At 44.5% G+C, this 26,862-nt stretch overlaps 1 protein-coding gene and 1 long non-coding RNA gene across 6 annotated transcripts in view; both read left to right on the forward strand.

The window, feature by feature from the left end:
- The window catches only part of LOC146180251 (mitochondrial fission regulator 2-like), a 45,507-nt gene extending 22,601 nt beyond the window's left edge, over positions 1-22,906 (forward strand). For 3 of the 5 annotated variants that reach the window (XM_084579464.1, XM_084579463.1, XM_084579460.1), the window contains 5 exons: positions 562-764; positions 13,448-13,611; positions 15,387-15,493; positions 16,733-16,919; positions 22,231-22,906. In XM_084579464.1, the coding sequence (XP_084435590.1) occupies positions 562-764; positions 13,448-13,611; positions 15,387-15,493; positions 16,733-16,919; positions 22,231-22,314 (745 nt within the window). In that variant the 3' untranslated portion in view covers positions 22,315-22,906. Of the gene's footprint in view, positions 1-561; positions 765-13,447; positions 13,612-15,386; positions 15,494-16,732; positions 16,920-22,200 lie in introns of all 5 variants that reach the window. The other 2 variants (XM_084579462.1, XM_084579461.1) reach the window with 2 other exon arrangements.
- Positions 1-26,862, forward strand: part of LOC146180250 (uncharacterized) — a 437,831-nt gene that overhangs the window by 67,955 nt on the left and 343,014 nt on the right. The window lies entirely within an intron of this gene.

Consider the following 26,862-nt stretch of genomic DNA (forward strand, 5'->3'; position numbering starts at 1 on the left):
CTCATATTTTATAGTTTGCGCCAAGCTGCGCGGAACAGTTGATGCATATGTGGCGAGCGCCACGGTGCGGCAAAAGATGCTGCCACGCCCCTTTTCCAGCTTACGCTCTCTCCGGCCAATTGGAATGGCCGGAGAGAAACGCGCGCGCAGCAGTGATCTCGGAGGCCATGGCTGTAGCTATGATCACGTGACTTTACCGCAGTCCTGAATCTGGGAGCGATGGAGAAACGGACAAGAAACCCGCAATTGTGTGTAGTAAGAGCTAACGCTAATAAAAGTGCTTCTGACCCTGGCAGCTGCTGATCGGAAGGTTACGGGTCTAACCTTGTCTTTGGCACGTGCGTTTTGATGGGGGTGAAATTCAAAATGCCTTCGTGCTGTGCAGTTTCAGCGCACATTCAGGAACACCAGGTGGTCGAAATGAATGGCACCTCTCTTAGCCCATGTGTTGCCTTGGGACGCTATATGCATGCTGCCATCTAAATGGATGGCCTATCTGGTTGTGGTCTACCTTCTGACTACTTCTCCATTGGTGTGGGCTGACGAAAGTGGTGGGTGCAGGTGCTACCGGAGCAACTCCAGGGTAGGCCTGCTGCGGAAGAGCAGCCTGCGACCCCTGGGGTCGTGTTCGTCGCGAGCCAGCGTTGGGTCCAGCCGCCAGTGCAGCCCTGTCCCTGAGAGTGCTGAGAGTGACATCTCGCTCCTCAAGGAGGAGGTGGCCTCACTTAAGAAGCAGCTCGAGGAACTGGTCACCTCTCACAAAGGTCAGGGAACAAGGGTTGGCTAAGCCATCTATATGTGTAGCACTAGAAACACGAAAAAACAGCGCTACAGACGTGGACGGAGGTCAAGAGCAAACAGGACGGGCGCTGACTCGCAAGTGAAGTTTATTGAAAAAAACACAGAGTATAAATAACCCAGCCAAGCAGCACCAAACCACACATTAAACAAAAAACCAAATCATGATGACCCCACACACATACCACGTTCAAGAAACCCGGCCTCATTATCTGTTTAAGTGATGGACGGTTCACTAACACATTGTTCACCCAATCGCATGATATGCCTGGCCTCAATGATTTCCCGGTTAATCTGTGCCGGATGGGCATCCAAAATACCTGTCTGTGTTAGAAAAGGATGGCAGCCATCACACCCCTTACAGTGTACAATAAGATTAGATCCTCTACCAATCTCTAATGATCTCTCAAGCTCTCATAACCAAACATTAATACACCTGCCTGTTTGACCCACATACGCTTTATCACAAGATAACGGAATCTTATACAGTCGAACCTCGATATATCGAACAGCGCGGTGATTGCAAAATAGTTCGATATAGCCGGAATTCGATATACAAAATCACGTAGAAAACGCGTCAAAAACTAGTACAAATCAATCAATGAACCAATCGTGGCACAGTGGCGCAATAAATACTCACTTGAAGTTTCAAACAAAGTATTTATTCCTTTGGCTTAAAGTACTGTAGCAGCGTAGCTTGCTTCAAATTGGCAACCGCGTGCTTAACCACGGCGTCCTTAACGTAGTCTAAACGGTCCACAAGCGATAGTCCAGCGCCTTCTATTGCGCCGCAGTAGCAGCGTACAAGGTCCAAAGCAGCTACAGCCTCAGTTGCAGTCGGGAGCGGGGCAGCGCTTACGGGATCAACCTCGGCAGAGTCTTCGTTTGGCCGCTCAGCAGTAACTTCCGCCGTTGCGGCGGATCACTTCCAATTTCGCAGCAAATGTCAGGGTCGTCCGCTTCTTTGCGTTTGCAGCCATCACAACACCGACCACGCCGTGACAGGCCTAGGCCACACACGATAACAACGACTGGCGCAGCACAAGTGGCGGCGCCGAGACGCGGTTAGTCGTTGACAAACTAAATCAGGCTAGCCACCCTAGCCCGGCCAAGCCGCCGCGTGCATACGCCGCTACGTTCAAATGGCGCCCTCGGCGCGACCGATGTATGCAGCGATCGTGCGCAGCAGTCGGGAACGCCCATCGCGCCGCCGCTATCTTCGATGGCGTTGAGGGAAAGCTCGCCTCCTGTCAACAGAGTGCACATGGTTTGGGGTGGCGGAGTTCGATTTATCCATTTGGCAACCGACGCCGTTCGAAATAAAAAATTAAAAATGCATGCAATTTTCCGTGTGATATAGAAAGTGTTCGATATAATCAATAATTCGATATATCCGTGTTTGATATATCGAGGTTCGACTGTATATCACTCCTACTTTACATGGAACATAGGAAAACTCATGCTTCACTCGACACGCGTTTCTTTCCCGGACTTTTTTCGCTGCTTTGTTCTTAACTATGCTACATATTTTTGACAGTTTATTTGGTGCTGAAAAAACCACATTAACATCAAACCTTCTGGCTACATTTTTCAAATTGTGTGATAGACCATGCACATATGGCAGGGCCACATATCTTTTTGTATCCCTCTGTCCAGCCCCCTCCTGCTCCCGTGAACCTGCGCACGACTGTTTTACTTTTGTGATTAGTTTATCACATATTCCTAATATGATGTGAACAGGAAATCCTGCATTCGCTAGCCTAGACAGTTGTTCATTAAAGCTAATTCGCATTTTATGAAAGCATGATTTTGACAGGACTGCCCCCAGGCTGGGCAGAGCGATGCCATCTTTTACGAGCTTAGAATGTTGCGATCCATAATCTAGCAACGGCTTTGCACTCCTAGGCGAATACCGCCCATCATGTTTGTTGGCGGTATTCAGTTTCGCCATACGGCACTCGGAACGGGTCAGTGACGCGTAATTCCGTCTCCTCAACGGTAGGGTCCCGCAACTTCTTTCTCCCTACTGGTTGCCTCTTAGCGGGTTAAACGGCAATTGTTACCGAGAGGTGTCTCTGAACGCAACCTAAAGGTAACGTACACTCACTAAAGGCAGAAAATTATTATGGTGAAGGTAATTGAATTCAACAGGATAGTTAAGCGGGCGAGTTGGTGATACATCATCGAAAAAAACAGCGCGAACAAACGGGGACGACAGCCTGTTCCTGTTGTTTCTTCCTGTCACAGCGCCTGTTCTAGTTGTTTCTTCCTGTCGTCCCCGTTTGTTCGCGCTGTTTTTTTCGATGAAGGTAATTGAACAGTGTATACCGTTGTCATGTCGTCACTTTGTGACTCTGTTCACGGCTGGTTTTGCGGCTATGAATAACTAAAAAAAATCTCATTATGCAACCTAAAGGGGAACGCACCCCAGGCGAGATCTTAGTAGCCTAATTTAACATTGTGATTAAAAGAAAATAAAAAAAGTTCCGCTTACAAGATTCGAACCCATTTTTATTTGCTTAGTGCTTAGGTAAGTAGTGCCGCTCCATTGAAGCAGTGAGTATGACAGGCTTTTTAATGCGCTGTTATTCATTTTTACAATATTTCCGCTATCTGTCGGCAGGTGAGGCTGCTCAGAGGACCCTACCGTTGAGAGAACGGAATCACGCGTCAGCGACTTAATGCTTATAATAAAGGTTTGTCTTCTGTCAGCGCTTTACTATAGGAAGCCTATCTCATAGTAAAATAAGCTCGATAAAATGTTTATATGCTGAAAATCCTCAATCGGCCTAATTTTCTCTCCACAAGTAGCATCGACGACTGCTCCGTGCCGCTTGCAGCATTGCTTGGCGCACCAGGGTCACAACGGCGCATCGTAGTGATTTTAAGCGCGTCCTGCGATTTAAGCAATTGTCGATTCCAGTTCACTGCTGCCAAAACTATACTCGATGACTGTTTTTATTCGCTAAAATTTGTGAATTTTCTTTAAACGATCGGCAGATTCGCACTCATGAAGCGGCGCTCAAAACAGCGCACAAAAGATTTGCCTCGATCAGTGCTATTCAAACTATATACTCATGAGCATTTACGCGCACTGCTTCATAGTCAAAGCCTCTCCCGGTTTTTCATTTTTTCATAGTATAGGAATTAGGGCAATATTGTAGCGAAACGAGCGACCGACATCGGCGCTGCTACGAGCAACAAGTTGTCGGAGAACAAGTTGGCAACAGCTGTTCACAGGCGACAATGACATGTTTCCAAATATTTTGCGTTGGCGCGGCGTGACAGGATCACCAAAACGACGCAAATATGCTTACGGATACAGTTGACTACAGTGAACTAGATACAGTTTACCAACTCTTTCTGCAGTGTGACTGTGCCATGAGAGCATATGGCGGAGTCACACTGCAAACAGCAGATGATGCGCCTGCTCCTTGACGTCACAGGTTTTTGGCCCATGTGACATTTCAATGTTAAGTATTCTGTTTCTTGACGTCAAGTAAAAACATGGCAACTACGAACCAAAACCAAAACTGCTGCATACTAATAATACGAGAATAAATTATTTAATGCGATTTCGGGCTTCTAACACCGTACTTTATGCTTACAGAATCGCTACGCACTGTTTGCAACGCAAAAGCACAGCACAAAAATTTGGTGTCCCTACCCCTTTAATTGGTAAAAATGTGGTTTACGGGAGGCAAAATTTAGAGTAGTCTTTAGGTGCTCTTCACAATTCTTTTCATTTTTGAAGTTTTTGGTAGTTTTGCACATTTTTCTTAGGCTAGACTATGCTCCTTAAAGTTATACTCATTTCTACAAAAGAATTTTGCTGTAAGCTCAGGGCACCACAGAGGTGTAAATGTGACAAATATCAGGACATGTCCAATATGCCTTGAATTGATTTATGTGGTATTTTCATGGAGGAAGGAAAAAACTGAGGAGAGGCCGTGACGTCACTTTTCGCGACGCCGGCCAGCGACCGGAAAATGCTGTGGCGCCACCTACACATGGGGCAGGTTTTTTCCTCGCACTCCTCTGTGTGCCCTTCCCTGTCTGAGCGCTTCTCCATGCCATCCGACGCCGACAGCCATGCTGCCCCATAGCAACGTTGACGCTGTTGCTATTTGCCCCATATCTGCATGGGGCCTCATCATCATCATCAGCCTGATTATTTATTTATTTATTACAAGTTCCTGCAGCGCCTGAAGGCATTATTGCAGGGGGAGAGATGACAAGTAATCTTGCTGGGAACGCCAGTGATAAAATACATAAAAATGAAGAAAATAACAGGACACAAGTGATAATGCGGAATGAAAAACATGCATCTAAAGGGGGCAACTGCGTGACGAACAAAGTGATGAAAACACTCAAAAAACAAAGCAATGAAGGAAACACACGCAAGAGAACTGGGCGCCACGTCACACATCCGATAAAAAAGCCCGAAATAAATTTTCAGTGCAACACTCAGTGATGCCAGCTGGCAGCCGGTTCCACTCATTGATCGTCAGTGGAAAAAACGAGGTTTTATACACATCTGTCCGGCATTTTATTTCGCGGATCTTCCACTGATGATCAAGTCGTCTAGATAAAAAGTGAGGTTGAAGCAGGTACCGGTCTTTGTCAATGCTGAACTTTCCAAAATAAATGCGATACATGATCTGCAGTCTGAAATGTTTTCTGCGGTGAGCTAAAGATTCCCAACCAAGATGATGTTTAATAGACGTCACACTAGATGAAAAATTATAATTATTAGACACAAATCTGGCAGCATTATTTTGGACGCGTTCGAGCATGTCTGATAAGTAAATAAACTGGGGATCCCATACAGGGCATGCATATTCAAGAATTGGCCTTATGTAAGTGAAATACAGGAGCTGCTTGACATTTGACTGCGCTTTGCTGAAATTACGCTTTAAAAAATTAAACGTTGTGCAGGCTTTCGATGTAATATGCTCAACTTGTCTCGTCCACGTAAGGTTAGAGGTGAAATATACGCCGAGATACTTATATTCAGAAACTTTTTGCAGGGGAACATTATTTATTGAGTAGCAGGTCGGTAGAGGGGAACGCTTACGAGTGAACGAGACAAGCTTGCATTTTGAAATGTTCAAAGACATTTGCCATTTTGAGCACCAGTGCTGGATAAAATTTAAGTCTCGCTGAAGTTTTAATGCATCAGAAGAACTTTCCACAACATGATAAAGCACACAGTCGTCAGCATATAGCCGAACTTGGCAGGTGAGGTCAAGAACAATATCATTAATAAAAATGAGAAAAAGAAGGGGTCCAAGGACAGACCCCTGGGGCACACCTGAGGAGACGTTTACGGAATCGGAGTTACAACCGTTAATTACAACACGCTGCATGCGGTCCTGGAGATATGAATGAAGCCAGTCGAGGATATTGGGATGCAGACCAAGGCAACGTAACTTATGTAATAATAGCACATGAGGTACATAATCAAAGGCTTTTTTAAAATCCAGAAATACACAATCAATTTGATATCCGTGGTCAAAAGAGGAAAACAGATCATTACTGAACTCAAGTAACTGGATGGTACAGGAAAAACCCATTCTAAAGCCATGCTGAACTGGCGTAAAGAAGTCATGAGAGTCAAGGTGTTTCATGACTGCACTGTAAATTATATGTTCCAATGTTTTACAACACACGCTAGTCAGAGAAATGGGTCGGTAATTAACAACAGACATTTTCGAACCGCTTTTATGCACTGGGACAACATTAGCATTTTTCCAGTCATTTGGCAAACATGCCGAGTTAAGCGATGTTTGGAACAAGGTGACTAAATAATGAGCAATTTCGTTCGCACATGATTTTAAAACAAAGGTAGGTACACCATCAGGGCCGCTGGCGGAGGCGGCCCTGATGTTATTAAGCAGTTTTGAAACACCCTGATAAGTAAAAACAATTTCAGGCATGGTTTCTGTAATAGATTCACGAGTGTTCGGAAGTTCACCGATGTACGCTGGCGCAAAGGCAGACTGAAAATATGCATTAAAACGGCAGGCTTTATCACCATTAGTACTAACAAGGTCCCCATCAACGTCTAAGTTTGGGATTCCGACTGGTTCGCGTCCGTTGTGTTTCAGAAACGTCCACAATTCCTTGGGATTACTACGCAGTTTAGAACCCAGATTATTAAAGAAGTTATCCTTATGAGCTTTAATTTCAGTTTTTAGTGTACTGCCAAGGGCCCGAATTGACTGCAATACATACAGCAGGGCAACGATCCTTCTTATACGATTGAAGAAGGCGATGTTTTTTCCTGACAAGCCGTCTGATTTGTCGCGTGATCCATGGTTTGTCGCGGCGCCGCTTACCAGAAAGAAGTTTTGTTGGGATGTATTGATCAATTAGGCTGCCCAGTTTATTTTTGAATACCTCCCAGAGTGAAATGCAGTTTAAACTCTGACTTAGAGTAATAAAATTGGGAAGGAAGGAAGCAAGTTCGTTATTCATTGATGTATAATCGCCCCTGGTAAAAACAAAGACTTTCCTAGGGAGACCTTTTGGAATTAAATAAGGAAAATGCCTAACATTGGCAACAACACAACTGTGATCACTTATTCCTGGTATGATAATAGTGCCGCGCACTACCGATGGTCGGTTACAGAAGAGTAAATCTAACACTGAAGATGAGTGCTGAGTTTCCCGAGTAGGCTCAGTGACGTACTGATATAGATCATTAGTAGTAATTAATTCACAAAAAGCCAAAGACAATGAAGATTGATTCGTACGAAGAGGTTTGTAGTCAACCCATTTGAAATCAGGCATATTGAAATCCCCGCCAAACAGAAAGTCATTTTTTAAGCCAAACAAGAAATCAGACAGTGATCTGAAAATGTCAGGGTTGGTAGCGGAAGGGGGACGGTAGACGGAACCAATAGTCAGGTCCCTTCCATTGCTTAGGCGTAGGTTACACCACACTGATTCGCAGCCAACTAGGGGCGCTGTTATTGCTGAAGAGCGAAAGCATTCCTCAACTAGCAGAAATACCCCTCCACCATGCAAGTGTCGGTCACGACGATACACGTTATAACCAGTTGGGAAAACTTCCGGGCTCAGAACGGAATCATCCAGCCACGATTCAGTGCCAATTATAACATGAGGCTTAACGGAGGAAACATGGGCAGCAAATTCATCAGTTTTATTTTTTATACTCCTGCAATTCACGATGAGAATTGTCAATTCAAAATTTGATGATGCCGAAGGCGTAGAATGAAAATCAGGCCCATGCTGGTGAGCGGGCAGTTGCCTCCCTTTTTGCTATTCCCTAAGCTCAACAACTCGGTCATGTTCACAATCATAGACGAAGCACTTTTTATTTACGAAAAGCTTATCAAATCGCAACTTCGAAGGAAAAGCCTGATCACGAGCGTATTGTGAAAGCTTGAAACGTGCCTTTCTAACCGCAGGCGTGAAGTCTTCGCGCAAGGCGAACTTAGTATCCTTGAGCCTAAAACCACATGAGCCTAAAACCATATTGTCCTTGACCTTATAACTGCAAAATTTAACGACAATAGGTCGGGTTTTGCCTTCAACAAAGCGACCTATTCGGTGAGCCCTTTCGATACTTTCAAAAGGAACATCTTGGAGAAGAAAAGAGGAAAAGAAAGCGCGCACATTTTTTTCAGATTCAGACCAACTCTCTGTTGCGGAATCTTTTAGACCTAGAATAAGCAGGTTATTTCTACGGGACCTATTGGATGCATCTTCAAAACAAGCCTTAAGATGCGCAATATCGCTGGATAAGGTGTCAATACAGGGTAATGCATTCGAAGGAAGATCATTTGCAGTCTGCCGTAAGGAATGCAAGTCGGTCTCTAGCGCAGAGACACTGCCCAGGAAGCCTTGCAAAGACGCACTTGTAGCACTCTGCTGTTGTTTGAGCATGTGGAGTTCCTGAACAAACTGCGCCTGACGTAGTTCTAGACGTTTCAATACTGCGTAAATCCCAGCCATAGCTTCGCTATCCGAACTAAACTGAGGAGCATCGTAATCGGGACCGGGGTTGCTCTCAACGTCACCAGATAATAACAGTAAAATTTGGCATAGGAGAGCATGACCATACTTCCACATAGCAGCACACTTTTTCATACCACAAAGCAGGCCGTCGGGGCACGACACCGCAATAATACATCGATTGGAACTGCAATAGCATACAGCGGGAAACCGGTAACCAACCTGAGCAAGAAACCCACTTCAGGGCGAATGCCTCTCCCATATTTCTCCACTTAACCCGGTTCTGTGCTAGCTGCATCCACTTGACCCCTGCGAACTTCTTAATCTCATCCTCCCACCTAACTTTCTGCCGCCCCCTGCTACGCTTACCTTACCTTGGAATCCAGTTTGTTACCCTCAGCGAACATCGGTTATCCTCTCTTCGCACTACATGTCCCGCCCATGTCCATTTCTTCTTCTTAATTTCCACTAGAATGTCGGTAACTTGAGTTATTTCTCTGACCCACTCTGCACGCTTTCTATCTCTTAATGTTACCCCTACCATTTTTCGTTCCATAGCCCTCTGGTTTGTCCTCAACTTAAGTAGAACTCTCTTGGTTAGCCTCCACGTTTCAGCCCCATAGGTGAGTACAGGCAAGATGCAACTGTTGTATACTTTTCTCTTGAGCGATACCGGTAAGCTGCTAGTTGATCATAATCTGCGAGTGCTTGCCAAATGCGCTCCATCCCAATCTTATTCTTCTTGTTATTTCCTTTTCATGGTCCGGATCTGCGGTTACTACCTGTCGTAGACATATTCGTCTACTACTTCCAGTATTTCGCTACCCAATGTAAACTGCTGTTCCTTTCCGAGGCTGTTGAACATTACCTTAGTCTTCTGCATATTGATTTTCAAGCCTACCTTTCTACTTTTTCTGCCTAGGTCATCAATCATTATTTGCAGTTCATTCCCCAAGTTGCTTAGCAAGGCAATGTCATCAGCAAATCGCAGATTACTGAGGTATTCTTCATCTACCCTTATCCCTAACTGCTCCCATTCCAAGTCTCTGAATACTTCCTCTAAACAAGCTGTGAATAGTACTGGGGAGATTGTGTCTCCTTGCCTAACACCTTTCTTTATGGGAATTTTGTTACTTTCTTTATGCAGAACTATGGTTGCTGTGCAGCCACTATTATATATCTTCCAGCATTTTCACGTACGGCTCGTCTACCCCCTGATTTCGCAATGCCTGCATCACCGCCGAGGTTTCAACTGAGTCAAATGCTTTTTCGTAATCAATGAATGCTATGTATAAGGGCTGGTTATATTCTGAGCATTTTTCTATCGCCTGATTGATGGTATGGATATGATCGATAGTAGAGCACCGTTTCCGAAACCCTGCTTGATCCTTTGCTTGATTGCAGTCTAAGGTTGTCCTGATTCTATTAGCGATTACCTTAGTGAATACCTTATACGTAACAGACAGTAAGCTGATTGGTCTGTAATTTTTAAGGTCCTTAGAGTCCCCTTTCTTGTGAATGAGGATAATGTTTGCATTCTTCCATGGTTCCGGTACCGTCGATGACACCAGGCACTGCATATACAGGGTGGCCAGTTTTTCTAGCACGATATCCCCCCCGTCCTTCAGCAAATCTGTAGTTATCTGATCCTCTCCAGCTGATTTCCCCCTTTTCATAGTTTCTAGTGTTTTCTTGACCTCGTCCTTCGTCACTGGTGGAACGTCTGACTGTTTTTCCCTACCGCCAATCTCATTACGGTCCTGACTAATTTGGCTACTGTAGAGATCTGTATAGAACTCCTCGGCTACTTTGACTCTTTTGTCCATATTAGTGATGACGTTGCCCTCCTTGTCCCTTATCGCATACATCTGGTTTTTGCCTATGCCCAATTTCTTCTTTACCGCTTTAAGGCTTCCCCCGTTCTTTACAGCATGCTCAATTTTCTCCATGTTATACTTCCTTATATCGGCCACCTTGCGCTTATTGATTAGCTTTGATATCTCGGCCAATCTCGGTTATCCTCTCTTCGCACTACATGTCCTGCCCATGTCCATTTCTTCTTCCTAATTTCCACTAGAATGTCGGTAACTTGAGTTATTTCTCTGACCCACTCTGCACGCTTCCTATCTCTTAATGTTACCCCTACCATTTTTAGCTTCATGACCCTCTGGGTTGTCCTCAACTTGAGTAGAACCCTCTTGGTTAGCCTCCATGTTTTAGCCCCATAGGTGAGTACAGGTAAGATGCAACTATTGTATACTTTCCTCTTGAGCGATACCGGTAAGCTGCTATTCATAATCTGCGAGTGCTTGCCAAATGCGCTCCATCCCAATCTTATTCTTGTTATTTCCTTTTCATGGTCCGGATCTGCAGTTACTACCTGTCCTAAGTAGACATATTCGCCTACTACTTCCAGTACTTCGCTACCTAATGTAAGCTGCTGTTCCTTCCCGAGGCTGTTGAACAATACCTTACATTACATTAACATTACATTAACATTACATTACCTTATATTGATTTTCAAGCCTACCTTTCTACTTTTCTTGTCTAGGTCATCAATCATTATTTGTAGTTCATCTCCCGAGTTGCTTAGCAAGGCAATGTCATCAATGTTCACAAGCACAATAAAATCATCAACCTACCTAAAACATCTGACAACACATTTTTTTTTTCCAAGCATGCTGCAACGCGCTTGTCAAACTGACCTAAAAAGATTTCACTAAGTATGGGAGCTATGCAAGAGCCTATACAAATACCATCCTTCTGCACAAACAACTTACCGTTAAAACAAACGTAGGTGGATGAAAGGTAACACTTAACTAAGGCTACAAAGTCATTTACCGAAACCCCGCTACTATTTTGAAATTTGGCAGCACCCCCGCTTTCAATCCACTGTTTTACTGCGTCTAACAGCTCTGCTTGAGGAATAGAATAAAATGGCTCCTCACCATCAACTGAGGAGGCAAAGTTAGCTCCTAAGGCACCATCCTGCTCCTTCAAAAATTCAATCACATTCTTTGAATTGCTCACGCAAACGGGTCCTCCACGTCTAGTTGGCTTAGATGCTTTTTGTAGGTATTTCGATACCTACGATTACCTTGTCCGAAAAAGAAGTGTACCTCAAGAACAGTTTGCCACATTTTGATTAGTTTTTGCTTGTATGGTTTTGACTTAGTGTGTGCATGCGCCACCAAAGTGCTTTTATGTACCTTTCTGTCTAAGTAAAACCACAGTGGATGTTTTAGTGCTCATCCTGTCTTCTTCTACGTCTATGTCTTTGTTAAATGCGCTAGTCTTTTTATTAATGATGACACACCAACTAGGCCAGCTTCCTGCCTTGACTGAGGGGAGCAATTTTACAACAGAAAGCAAAGGATTTTAGTTGCCTGCTCATCATCAGTGCTTTCAGGGTAAGCTCTGGCATGCTCCACCAATTCAGCGCCTGGTATGGAACAGTCGGACAGGTGCTATGTGGGTAGTGAATGTTGGCCAATGCACCTGAAGCCGATATTTGGCTGGAAGAAGGAAATGCCAAAGAATATTGATGAATATCAGCCATCGAGAGTGCAGTGCAGGCGAAACCTATCAGATGCGGCCAAATAAGACATTACCACTGAAAGGAGCCATGGCAGAAATCAGTCACGGCTGTTCTGCTCAAAAACATGCCAGTGACAAGAGAGGGCTTGTGATTGCGATTGTAAAAACCAAAAAGCGGCAGTGTTTCAAGAACGCTCGAAATCTGGATCGGACATACGTCGAACAAGACATAGTGCAGATGTCCTAAAATGACTGGCTCCGTGTGTGCGACAAGGGGATGAGCAGAGAGCAGCAGCGTGTGCCTCTTGATGGAAAATTGTTCTGCCCATCATGTCGGCGATGTGGAACTGACACACATCGAACTACAATCAAGCTACTGCTCCACCTCGGCTTAAAACTCCTCACCAAGATGGACATTTTTCAAGCTGTGGAGATGTTCTTCGCACCCTGGAAAGTAATATCGAATGATGTGATCTATAACTGCTTTTGGAATAGAGAGCGGCTCAGGTCAGTGCAGAGGCCTTGAAGAAGCATGGAGGGGCCTGTAAAGTGATGCAGCCATTCCTGACTGTCGCTTTGGACGGCTTCTTGCATCTTTCCTTCTGAGGAAGTCAGGACATAGGCAGTAACACTAAGATTGCAAAGCCCCAAGCAACTGCGAAGGTAGTGTGAGGCCACCTCTAATAGCAAAGCAGAAAAGGCACAGATTACTTATAGAGAAAGTAAGGAATGAGTCCTTACAACTGACTTTAATAATGTTTCCACATGCTAGGCACATATGGAATTCTTATGCAATGAAATTTAATTACAAGTGAACTGCTGATCAAACTGTATAGTGGTCATTCCAGATTTTTGCAGTGCGAGGCCTTGCATCAGTAGTGTAGTGGATGGATCTCCGTATCTGAGAATGGCTTCCCACAGAGCTTATCTCTGTTCCACACTCTTTACCTGTGTGTGTGTGGTATACTCAATACAAGGGAGCACCTATTGGCCAGTGATGGTTCACTTCTGCTCTGTGTTAGTACAAGGCCCACATTTTTACTTGGGTTTCCATAGCTGCTTGACCACCGCCTGGTGTTCTACCAGGTTGATGGGCTTCATGGGTGTTTTTGTTTTTTTTTTCCCTCAGAGGCTGATGTCCGCAAGAGCTGCGCCTTTGTACATGCAGCCCCTGCAGGAGCTGTTCCACCCCCACCTCCTCCTCCTCCACCACCACCACCGCCGCCGCCGCCGCCACCACCGCCACCACCACCACCAGCTGTGTCTGTGTCAATCCGCAAGGCTGTCCGCAAGGTATGAGCTTCGGAGTACCAGTGTTGGCCACGTTTCTGAAACTAGAGATTTTAAATAGAGATTAAGCTGTCAGGGGCTGGGAAATGAAGAATTCAAGAAAAACTCAATATTTTTTATTTTTTTTTGGTTAGGCAGTGCTGATGAGACTAAAAATTCTTGTTCCAAGCAAGACCATTTAGGAGAGCTAGCCATTGGCCATTACCTGCTTGTGGGCATCAGCACTGTCAACCCCAGTCTTTTTTTATGGAGAAAATCAATTCAATTCAAATCAAATCAAATTTATTTTCCAACAAGTGGATGGTCGCCTGGGCTAAAAGCTGTACAAACAGCTTGAAAAAGGCCCAGGAAACCCGTACACAACGTAGCAGGAGCAAACAGCAAATTCCAGAAGTTCATTAATAATTTGACTATGACATCCAAAAGTGTTATACAATGCATACGTCACTGCTGCACGATATAAAAATAAAAAAGTGAAAGAGCTCTTGGAACATTTTTTTTTGCTTGATTAAGAGTGCATTGCTGAAAATGGGCTCTTAATCAGTTTATTATGCTGATTTGAAATAATGTAATCAGTTTTCTGATAACTATTGAGTGCTCAAAATATTTGGCATTCTCACGTAAGAACTACTTTTTTAATTAAATTCAATATTAGCGATTTTGCGACTTGTTGAAATGTGATATGGGAAAAAGCGATTTATGAGCTTTTTAAATTACTCAAAAAGATTAGCAAGCACAAAATGAGAAATCTGTTCCCATCATTTTATGGCTTAATCACTCAGAAGCAATAAAAATTATTCCTTTTTAGGCTCTAGATACGAAGATGGTTCTTGTTAAGTAGCAAATCATCAGAAGTGTGTGTTTTGAGAAAAAGAGAAAAAGTGAGCAGTGAAGGAATTGATTCAGCTCGTTTGCAGCCTATAAAGTGGGATTATGGCCGAGGTTGTTATGTAGGAGATGGGCTGTAGGTTTCCAAAATGTCATTTTCAAAACGTCTGTTATATTTTTTTTTTTTTTACGATCTTGGGCCCATCAAGAACCACGTCCCCCCTTACAGACAACACCTCGTCAAATTCTGTCTCGCTCTCCACTTCAAACGCACTAAGTGCCATCTGTTTCCTGAGTTCTGAAGGTGAAAAGAGGGTCAGATTAGGGCAGTGATATTTTAAACCTGTGATTGCCTTCTGCGTTTTATCTTGTAAAGCAATGGCTTCAGTTTTTAGGAGAATGCACTGGTCGCTATTTTCCTAACGATAAAAAGGATAAGTAATAAAATAACAATAATATAGGGCAGTCTCACTACCCAACTACATGCCTATGTTTTTTTGTTTTTTTTTTGTTATCTTAAAGTTTGGTTAATTCGAACTGTGTTCACCAGAAGTATTTTGGCACTGCTGTTCTGACCCTTCAAGGGAGCCTTAGAACTGAGAAGGGAGGAATTGAAACGAATTCAATATCTGTGACACCTGCAGAAAATGAAAATGAAGGGAAAACATGGGCTTCCATGCTTTATTTCACAGGGTTTGACAGGAGCCAACACTGTTGTAGCAAAAGGTCAGTATACGTAATGTAGCACATAATGTTGCTCAATTGTGTATGTACGAAGAAAAGTGGAATGTAGTTTTTGGTGCGGCCAGAATAACATTGTTAGGAGATTGCCATGTGGCTGGTCCACTTTGTCCTGTACTAGAAGGTTCGCTCAGAAGTGGTCTGTGTCGTATTTTCCATGCATTCACTCCGTATGGTTACAGCGTTGACCTTCATCAATTCATGTGCAGCAGGGCTGCGCCGATCCGTCAGCCTCGCGAGCAGAGAAGTCGCACGAGGCAATGCTCGCAGAGGTGCTCAAGGGTCTTGGCACAGTCAAGTTGAAGAAGATTGAAAAGTGAGTGAAAAGTGCAGCTGTTGCTTAGGCCGTTTTCTGTGCATAATTTAGGGCTGCATTCTAGTGAGAGTTCTGCCTACTTTTGCTGCCCATGCTTTACGGCAACACCTTTTTCCACCCAAGTGGTACAGGCAAACTCAATTGAAAGGGCAACAAAACACAGAAGGCAGTGGTTGTTGCCGTAGCAGCTTTCAGTCAAGAATGTGCACTGACTCAGACTGCCATTCTGCAGAGCTGACCTGAATGGCGGTAGACGTCCAAGTTCACCAGCATAAAGATCGCCCATGTGCTCAAAAGCACTTTATACACAGGGATTTTCACTGACCCTTGAAATCCTTCAGTACTCTGGATTTTCTAATGGGCACCACTCAAAGCAGCAGCTGGACCACGAGTCGCCCACTTCTCCCCTTTCTTTAAAGGCCCACTGTGACCTTTTAAGCAAAGGAGTCCAGTGCTTCGATCAGGTACCGGAGATAGTCTGTGTAAAATGCTACAGCGATACACGTGCCACAAAGCAGCAAAAATACAAATCAAAGCTCTCTCATCCTCCCTGTCGGGAAACCAGCTTCCCCGTTCTCTACAAGCCGCAAGGCTGACGTTGACTGACGGGTGAAGGATGGGTGTACACCACTAATTGTGTCCACCGCTTGCTGTGCGCTTTTCTCTCACCACTATACCGGGTAGGAGAGTGAAAAACCTTTGCGAGGGAACGGGAGGAGAGAAACATGACATAATTGGGTGATTGCGATGACTGTCACTGCATTATTAATTACTCTTTTCAAAAACATTTTGCGGCCTTACCTTCTGGGGGCGAAGTCTCATAGTCACCAGGGAAGAAAATATTTTCGGCCGGAGGGGGGACAGTGGGCCTCTTTAATGGGCCATTAATCCTTCAAGATGCACCTTCTGGTCCCCTTCTCCTCATCCCAGTTTTTCTCTGTGTTCTTGTTTCCATAGACTGCCCTTCTTTCATGCACGCAAGCTATAGTGCTGAACTCTTCGATTGTGCATTGTTTCCTTGAAAATTTTTGAGGCCGCTGATTTTTCTGCTCCTCTTTCTGTCACTGCTTCCTTTGAGGGGCATCTCCTATTTTCAACACCAGTTATTCTGGCCCTAAATTCATCAAATGCACTCAAACTCAAAGTTGCTGCATAGTTTTGCCTGTGCATTTTGGGGTGTTATGAATTAAAACTTCATCTCTCGAGGAAATGTCTGAGCAAGTGTCTCCTTGCTTGCAGGTCCCCAAGTGGCACTCCGCTGCGGAAGGGCGCTGCAGAATCTGAGTCCTGCACAGATGCAGGTGGCCTTCTGTCCAGTGCACTCAAAAAGCGCTTTGCTCACATCCACCCTGAAGACAGTTCGGACGAGTCATCGTCAGCTGAGACGTGGAGTCCTACCTCACCCGACGTGCGACTCAAGCGCAGGGTCGGTGTGGGAGACATTCGGAGCTGTCTTGTCACTGTGCTTGCGTGTGCAATTTCATGCTGAATAGACGCCCATTCTATGTCAGCAGCATCTGCTACATGCAGTGCAGGGGAAGGGGCATCTATACTGTATTTACTCGCGTATAACCCATCCTTGTATATAACCTGCACCCCTAACTTTGAACGCCACGAAGAAAAAAAAGTCCTAGTGCTAAGCTCCCACGTTTATCTGGAAAAAAAAGAAAAAGAAAAGGAGCGCTAGAATGATACAGCTGCACACTCATTGGTCATTTTGTTTTCGGAACATTTATTCAAACTACCGCCACAACGTCACTGGTTATCAGATTCTCAATTATCACCGCTCTCACTGCTGCTATCTGAGGCTTCATGGCCACTCTCAAAGATGTCCTCGGAACCATTCAAGCCATTACTCATGGCACATTTTTTTAAGCTCTTACACATCAATTCGCACTGGATCACTTTCCCACGCGTCCACTGGCAGAGCAAAGGAATATCAGGCCTTCACACATGTGAGGGCATACAGTCGAACCCGGATATATCGAACTCGAAGGGGATCGCGAAATAGTTCGATATATCGATAATTCGATATACAGAAATCGGCTTGGGAAGGCACTTACGATGCGAAAAACGATACAGTATTTATCGCATAATCAACTCACTCGCATAATGAACCCACCCTCCACTTTTGCACTCGAGACTTTGGAAAAAAATAAAAGCGTTAAGGCCAGCTCGCTCACATGCAAGCGATTAAGCGATCTCAGCGACGAGCGGCAGCGACAGAGCAAAAAATTTCCAACTTGTTGGAACTGCGTCCGTACGAGCCACCGTGGCAGCTCACAACAAGGTTTCTGTGTCGCCGCGGCAGAAATCGCCAGCGTTATCGCTTGCATGTCACACTTCGTTTCGGTCGTCTCATCCACAGCTCATTTCTTGGCAGCGTGCCAAGATGCTGCGCAGCGATAACGTCAGGGCGCGTTTATCTTTTGATAGCTCCTGCTGCGGCGGGGAGCGAACTTGGCAGACTGCCCGTGATGGCTTGATTGCACAGGCCTGATTCGATTTATCACGCCGCGCTTGGGGCCGGCATAGTCTACTGCCACAAAATCATTGGAAAGCATGATAAAGTGGCTGCAAATGCTGTTTGAAGCGAAAAACGCTAAAAGCCGGTGTCATGATCGCAGCTGACCCCATGCTTTCGTTGATTCATACATGCAAGGATAAACGGCTCCCGGAAAAAAAAAAGAAAAAGAAAAAAAGCCGCTTCGTAACGTCATATCTTACGCTACGCCGCGCGTACAGCAGAACCAGCAAAACGATAAAAGCTAACGACTCTCGCAAAAAAAAAAAAAAAAGATAGATAGATAGATCTGCCGCTTCTTAACTTCCGCAGGCGCCATAGCCACATCAGCCAAGCCGCTGCGCGCAGAGGGTTCGCAACACACGCTGGAGAAAGTGTCAGACGTTCTGTCTGAAAACGGGCTGAGCTGGATTGGCGCATGCGTAGCGCGTACTACTGCGAACAAAGGCCGGGAAAGAGGAAAGAGAGAGATAGCTCGGCAAATGAATGGGCACACCCTTGCGCTTCGCTCTGTCGCGCTTTTCCCCTCTCGTTCCCACCGGTTCTCTCTGGTTCATTCACGCACATGGCTTGCAAAGGTCACGTGCTGGCGCGCGGGAAACAAGCCAGGTACAAGCCAGTCTTCAGACCATGACACGCTCGCCTCTCCCAGCTCATTGTTTCGAGACTTTTTTTCTTCCTCCAGTCGTGAATGCGCGAATCGTCGACGTCATATTGTCTTGCTGCAGCTCTGTTGCCGATTTCTTCAGCATTGGCTATAATCTTTAACTTCTTTTTGTTGTTGCGAGTTGCACTCATGGCGTCAAAACAAAGCAGGCCGACAGTGCAAACTGGGTTGACTGGGTGTTGGAACTACACCTGACAAAAGGCTGGCTGAACAAACCGTGACCAATGGCGTGGAAAATAAACGGACTATTCTATGGACGTGGATTTGGCTATGCCTTTTTTGGCTCCTTATCGGCTTGAAAGCTGGCGCATTGCCATGAAGCCGACCAGCCCTCCTCCCCACTTTCCTGAAAAAGTTCGCAGGTAACCTGCACCCCCACTTTTTAAACGCGCTTTTTTTTTTTTCCAAATTTTGCTGTGGGCTATATGCGGGTAAATACGGTACCTCCAGATAGCTCTGTGCCAGCTGCACCCATCATACCCCAGCAAACATTCTAATCCTGTCTGATGCTATGTCCGTTCTCCATAGTCATGAAAACATTATAGAGAGAAGTGCTCTCACAAATAGGCGGAAATGAGCATTGCATTGAGCCTGATTTATTTACACGCTTGTCCTTCATATTAAAACATGGCAAGCAGAGGGAACACATGTTTGAAGCTTTAGCAATTATTAATGAGTTAGTGAACAAATTTTATTGAATTACTGGTTATTGAAAATTTTTCACCTCTGCCAAGTTAAGTATTACAGATCTATGCTGCATGGATCGCTGCCCTTGCCGCTGTTGCGCAATCTTCAAATTATTGTTGTCGATAATGACTAGCACAGATTTCCTGAAATCCAGTGTTTCAAGTTGTGTACAAAATTTGCATGTGATTTTAGGGCTGTTAGCACCTTTTTAACAGTACTTGTTGTTAGGCTAGTTGGTTTGTTTCCATGCTTGCAGGACTCTGAACATGAAAAGCGAAGCAAAAGAAGTAACAAGGACTACAGGTCAAAGTTCTTTGTCCTGTCGTCCTTACTCCCCTTGTGCTTCTTTTTTGTGTGCTAAGTCCTGCAAGCATCATCTTTTTGCCTCGTTATGTTTCTAGAGGGTTGAAATATGCTTATAGGAAACTCAATAGAATCGGCATGACATGTTATACGCTGTATTTACTAGTCGAACCCAGATATATCGAACCCAATTTTACCGGTCGTTCGATATATTGAACTCAGCGCTACGCATTGGATGGTGCACCTTCCCCAAAGACTATAGGCTCAGCTCCATGAGCTCGCCAAGCGCGCTTCCGCGCTTGGTTGCGCGCATGCCGGCCAGAGGAAGTCTGGGCATGCGTGACGCGTCGCCCACCGCCGAGTGTGTTCACGGCGCTCAGATCCGACAGTGCCAGATATTCGGCGCGCGCGACAGCGCACCTCCTAATAGACCTCTTCCTATTAGCAAACAATGTGACCGGGGAGGCACGTGACGATGGTGGCGCACTGAAGGAAAACCGGCTTGGTGGGCAAAAGCGTCAGTTTCAGCTGGGTCTCCCTGCTCCAAGGAGTGGTGGGAAGCTGCCCGCTGCTGTGCACTTTTTGCTTCAAATCGTGTGTGAGCCATATTCAGATCTGGCACAATATGCAGCACTCCTTAGTACACGCACCTATTAGCAATTTTTACCTTGAAAAAGTTGACAGTCTCGGCAAGCATGCAGGCAATTATTTTTGTTCTATGAACGGGCGCAGCCGCTTGGAGACGACCTGAAGTCCTATCAAATGCTTAAAACTCATAGAGCATAAGCATGCTGGACAAGGGGTCAATGCAGGCATATTATAAGCATAATTTTCTATTTTTATTATTTTTTAAATCTTTGCAAAATCGATTGTGAGCCCCACGAAGCATAAGCAGTTGTGAGCGAAAACAGCAGTGCACACGCGAGCTTCGTGCTTGGCTGGATGATTTCCATCCTAAGTGCAGACATTTTTAGTTTTTGTTATGTTCGGCCAGATGAAGAAAATAATTATTTCCGCCTAGTCGTGTAGTACTGTCACCAAAACTGTGTTACAAGGAAGCTAGCAATTTATTTATTCATACTGTTAACCCTTAGCGAGGGTCATGACAGGGAAGGAATCAACAATACATATAAAATCAATAACACATCTAAAATTCCAAATGACAGATTACAGTAACAAGCCCTTTGGATTACAATTATACAAACACCATCTCGGAAAGCTGCTGAGCTGGAACAAATGACATAGAAAGCGAGAAAGCACATACAAATTAATAGGATGCGAAGCACGGGGGACGACATGTTAGCGTTTATTAAAGTATTGATCGAGACTTTTCTGAAATATTTTAATGGCACTTTGTACAACATGAGTAGGCAATTTATTCCAGAGCTCTATCACGTCAGGAAAAAAAGAAAAGTGAAATATGTTAGTGCGAGTGAAGTACGGCCGTATGGTTGCATTATGATTCAACCTGGCGCTATGCTTAGCAGGTGGGGGCAAGCACATTTCCTTATTTAACTTTAAATCGTCATGCAATATTTGGTGTAGTACTTCCAACCTTTGCTTTACTCTTCACGTTTCTAACGGCTCTAGGTTGCAGGAGTGCAACATTTCACTGACCGAATCAGTCTCCTTATATCTGCCACAGATAAAGCGTGCAGCTAGTCGTATTTTTTCTAGATTATCTTGTAGTACCTTTTGGTGAGGATTCCAGGCTGCTGAAGCATACTCGAGCACTGGTCGAATGAATGTCTTATATGGCAATAACTTCACATCCTTTGTTGTCCTCGACAGCTTTGCTCTCAAAAAACATAGCTTTTTAAAAGCAGCCGATGAAACCACTTCAACATGCATGCGCCAGTTTAAGTCATGTGCAATAGTTGTACCCAAATATTTAAAGCTAGACACATTTGTCAAATAATTGTTACCTATCTTTGCCCCTCCTCCGATACGTCATTCGTGACGTAGGTCAGGAGGGGGCAAGCATCGACCAATCAGCGAGCACTCTGCATCTGTGTCTTCCGGAGCGGATCTGGCGGGCCTTCCAAGCATTGCATCATTTGAGGCATATTAATGCAGTAGTTAGCATAGCTCTTTCTTTTTTTAACCTACCAGCTAATAGAGAAAACCGTGTAGTTAGGAAACATTAATCTACAACATAGATGGATAAGTTGATTCCTTGCATATATATTTAACGTCCATAGTGTCGGTATCGGTAGCTGGTGCATAAATAGCCAAGCAGCAGCCAGATGGAATACTTTAGCCCCAACACATGTTGCATCTCTTTTCTCTGCATCCTTCCTATGTCATCATTATCACGTCTGTAATGATATACATGTACCATGAGGAGCAGCTCTTACTTGGGAAAGTGTCTCCTTTCTTATCGCTTTCCACCATCTTTGTTTACACTTTGTGCTGTACCAGGGAACTTAGTGCTAAAGCATTGTGGTACTTGTCATCAATTATGACCTGTGCCTGGGTGAATAGCATTCAGTGACGAAAGAAAATGGTCTGTTCCTTGCTGTGCAGAGATAGAATGGCCTCTTCACGTCTGCGCAGGCATCCGAAAACAAAAGGCTGTCCAGCCGCCGTAGCCCGGAGATGCCTGCTGTGCTGTCGCCTATGCAAGAAGTGGGCGCGTGATGCCATCGGAACCGTTGCTTGGCTACGTTCCAAGTTGCCCTCTAATGACTGTGGTGATGTGGAGCGGCAGGTTGGACTATGGAAGTCACACTTGTGAAAGAACTGTGGCAGAAAGTAAAAAGTCCCTTTTTGCGCCAAGCTTACAAGATGTATATGGCTTTTCGTAGCAGAGGAGTTGCTCATCATGACCGGTTCATGCTTTCACCAGCCTAGAATGCTAGAATTTGTTTTAATTATGCTGATAATAAAATGATGCTTCGCATGCGTAAATTTGCCGAAATATTTGTGGCTTTATCAGAAATTGTCTTGATGTTGTGATTATTATCTGAAGTGTATGTGCAAGAAACACCAGACATAAACAGAGGGCACTTTTGTGGTTAAAACTGTTCAGTGTGACTTTAGCAGGGTAGGACGCTTGCTGTGAGATTTGATGGAAATATCTGTGATAGGATGTTGTGTCTAACAATTTATTACAATTCAGGTACATCCCAGCACAAGCACTGTCTCATCACCGCTCTGTGTTGCACTCAACTTTCATTTATCTCACACAGAGTAAATAACTTGAAGGTTAAACGTTGCATTTTTTTTTTTTTCTCTGCAGCCACGGCTGATATGTGTGGGAAACTGTTTATTGACGTTTCAGCTCATAGAAGCAAGCATCCGCAGGATATTTCTCAGGAAGACTGGTGCCATGGTTGAAACTTCAAAAAAGTTCGCGTGCATTCTTGCTTTTACCTGTATTTGACCATGCCATGCTTATCTTTTATATGCCGTTTATATATATATATTGAGGTGTTCATTGGTAGTTGTTCGGAGAACTGGAGACGGCGACCAGTGACACAAGATAATCGTAGAGGGAAGCACAATCACGTCCGAACAAGACAGTCCGAGCTTTCAGTGCGCGCGCCAGCTGATCGGCCAGGAACCCAGCAGTCTTCGTCGTTTGTGTCAGCGCTGTGTAGTCTTCCTTACAATATATATATATATATATATATATATATATAGTATACATATACGAGGTGTGACAAAAAAAAAATACTACTGGTCCAATAAATTATTTCACTTGCTGAATCAGTTCTCTGTGTAGTCTCCTTCAGCATTCACACACTTCTCTGCATTCGGTGCTGCCACTGCTGGTAACCGTTCTGGAACGAGGTTTTTGGACAGCCCTTCAGGAGATTCTCCGTTTTTGCCTGAACCTCTTCAAATGATTTAAAATTGGTTCCCTTTAAACAAAGTTTAACTTTAGGAAAAAAAAAAAAAGTCGCATAGAGCCAAATCAGGTGAATAAGGAGGATGCTTCATCACTAATGTTTTTGCTGGTCACTGCTTGACAGATACGCGTAGGGCCGCGTGAGCGGGTGCATTGTCCTGGTGCAACAGCCATTCATTACTCCACAACTAACTTTTTTTTCCTAATTTTTTTTCACGGTTATTTTAGTACTTCAATATAGTAGTGTTGGTTAACAGTCTGACCAGTGGGAACCCACTCAATCTCGTTTTTTGAGTCTCGTTTCTTTTGTGTCACACCTCGTATATATATATATATATATATTAGGTGTTTGGTGATTTTTACTGCGCGCGTGTGAGGAATGCGATGCCGGAATACGTGCTTTGTGACGCGTTAATCTCGCAGCAGCTGTTTAAATGTCCCGCGTGCTGTCGAAAGTGGGGATTTCACGCGGCCGGGCCTCTTCACACTGTTTGAAATGTATGATCGCAGTGTTTGTGTTGTGTTCGTGGCACTGCTCGATTTATAAATAGATAGGCAGATCATCAGTTAGCAAAAAATGTGTTTCAAAGATGCGCACAGTCGATGGCTGTGTTCTTGCTATCGGTTTCATATCAACAAGGCACGCACGAGATGGGCCAAAAACCAAAGGTATATATTGTACATGGCGCACCTGCTCCGTATGTGTTAGGTCCGGATCCCATGAGTTACCCCCAGTAATGTTCAGTTGTCAGTAAATAGGAAACTATTGATTCATAACTCGATGGGAGTATTTGACCTTACACTTTTTGCGCCCCCCTCGCACCCGAGTACTGTTCTTTCTTTTTTGGAATGCGTAGTTTGTGCTGCTCAGAGAAAAACGAATTCCTGATGCTGTTCAGTTTGCACGTATTTTACTGTTTTGTTTTTTTTTTTTTTCGCTCTTTCTCGGTGTCGTCTGCGGAAAATATGGAGCGTTTGAAGAAGTGATTTGTGTATCGCGGCACTATTGACTTCCACCAGCGGTATGGTGGCCAGCGGATCGGAACGGACTCTGGATGCAGCTGGCGCGAGTTGGTTGGTTGGTTGGTGGTTGAATGGCAAAAGTTTATTTTAACCACTGAGGTGGTTCTGCGAAAGTGGGAAAGAAGATGAGCAGGACGGCGATGTCACCGAGTCTCTGATGACCGGGCGCATTTGGACCGCGGCGACCTTCAAGGCCACTTTGCGTAACTGCTTCGGTTGTGAGCTGCGCAGAGCGGTCTCCGCTCCTGTGGTTCTCATCTTTTGAAGGGTCGTTTAGGTTTATTAGGGCTATACAGTGCGGAGATTTTTCCCCTCTATGCTTGAGGGAGAGTAGGAATTAAAGGGTCATGTACTGCAGCGAAGCGTGTGTGTGTGTGTGTGTGTATATATATATATATATATATATATATATATATATATATATATATATATATATATATATATATCAGTCAAGGATGTCACTGAATTTATTTTCCCAGTTTGGAATGTTGATTGGAATTGGTTTCAATTGGCAGTGAAGGAATCCCAATTGGGTTTATTCAATTGGGATGCCCCGTTGGTTTCTTCACTCCCAATTGGTTTCTTAATTCAGTCACGAACCATCTGGGCGTTTCAATCGGGATCGATGAAACCCGCTTCCCAATTGAGAGTAAAGAAACCAGTTGGGTTGGACAGTACCCATTGGACAAACCATATGGGATGGGCAGAACCAATTCAATCTGACTGGTCGTCCTAATTGGACCCATTGATTTTTATTGACTGGGTAAAATCAGCAGGAAGCACGCAGAAATAAATTCTGGCAGACCAACGGAATTGAACATGGTTACACGTACGTCAAGTTGAAGGCTCATATGGAATCGATGGTAACATATATATGTACCGTCTGTTGCAGAAGTTTGCGGCCCAACGCGCCGGGCAGAGGAGCAGTATCGCTCCCGAGAGGCGGCGCTGCGCCCGCCGGCGCTTCCTGGTGATGCAGCTATAAAGAGTGAGGAGGCTTGTTCTCTTCCCCTCATCCCGCGGCTGAGAGCAAAGATGTGCGATATCAACCGCGGGATGAGGAGAAGAGAACAAGCCTCCTCACTCTTTATAGCTACGTCACCAGGCAGCGCCGGTGGGCGCAGCGCCGCCTCTCGGGAGCGATACTGCTCCTCTGCCCGGCGCGTTGGGCCGCAAACTTCTGCAACAGACGTACATATCTCAAATTTTATGCCGTTTAATGTGAGCCCACATGACCACCGAGAAGTAAGACAGATACTGCGTAGTTTTGTAGCCGGTTTTCGGTAAAAGGAAAGCATCCTAAAAACCGGCTACAGAAGTTTTGTTATGCTTGGATTGCTGGGTTACTGTTAGCTCGATAATGCAGACAACCACATATGTTTGCATTGTTTAGTATCTTTTATTAGCTGTTTATGGCTGCAAATGCCACAGGCAGCCACATTCATGGCAGCAGCCGCAATCAAGCGCGCGGCCCGTTTACGGATATTTCTTCATGGCAACGCCGCTTGGATTAATATTGGTGTATGGCGTCATAAATGGTTCCTGAGCATATTAGTAGCGTTTTGAGCTAATTAAATACAGCTAATTGCAAAATTGTGAATAAATATTAAAATACATGCTATAGCTAAAGTCGTACATTGTTGGGTAGCTTATGCCAAGTCCAACAGCACTGGACTAGCTGCACGTTTTAATTATTTACCGCTAATTGCACTAATTAATTACTGCTAATTCATCATCAGCCTGACTATACCCACTGCAGGGCGAAGGCTTCTTCCATATTTCTCCAATTAACCCAGTTCTATGCTAGCTGCATCCACTTGACCCCTGCGAACTTCTTAACCTCATCCGCCCACCTAACTTTCTGCCGCCCCCTTCTACGCTTTCCTTCCCTTGGAATCCAGTTTGTTAACCTAAGCGACCATCGGTTATCCTCTCTTCGCACTACGTGTCCCGCCCATGCATAATTGCGTAATTGTGAATAAATATTAAAATACATGCTATAGCTATGTTGTATATCGTTGGATAGCTTATGCCAAGTCCAACAGCACTAGACTAGCTGCACGTTTTAATTATTTACCGATAATTGCGCCAATTACTGCTAATTGCATAATTGTGAATGAATATTAAAATGCATGCTATAGCTACAAGCCATATATCGTTGGATAGCTTATGCCAAGTCCAAAAGCACTAGACGAGCTGCACGTTTTTATTTGCCGCTAATTGCGCTAATTAATTACTGCTAATTACAATTATATCAGAGTAGTACAACTGTACTCAATATAAGCTACACCACAATATATGACTTGAATGGA

The sequence above is a fragment of the Amblyomma maculatum genome, chromosome 9, assembly GCF_055883805.1.
Source record: "Amblyomma maculatum isolate TAMU_Amacu chromosome 9, ASM5588380v1, whole genome shotgun sequence".
Classification (NCBI taxonomy): Eukaryota; Metazoa; Arthropoda; class Arachnida; order Ixodida; family Ixodidae; genus Amblyomma; species Amblyomma maculatum.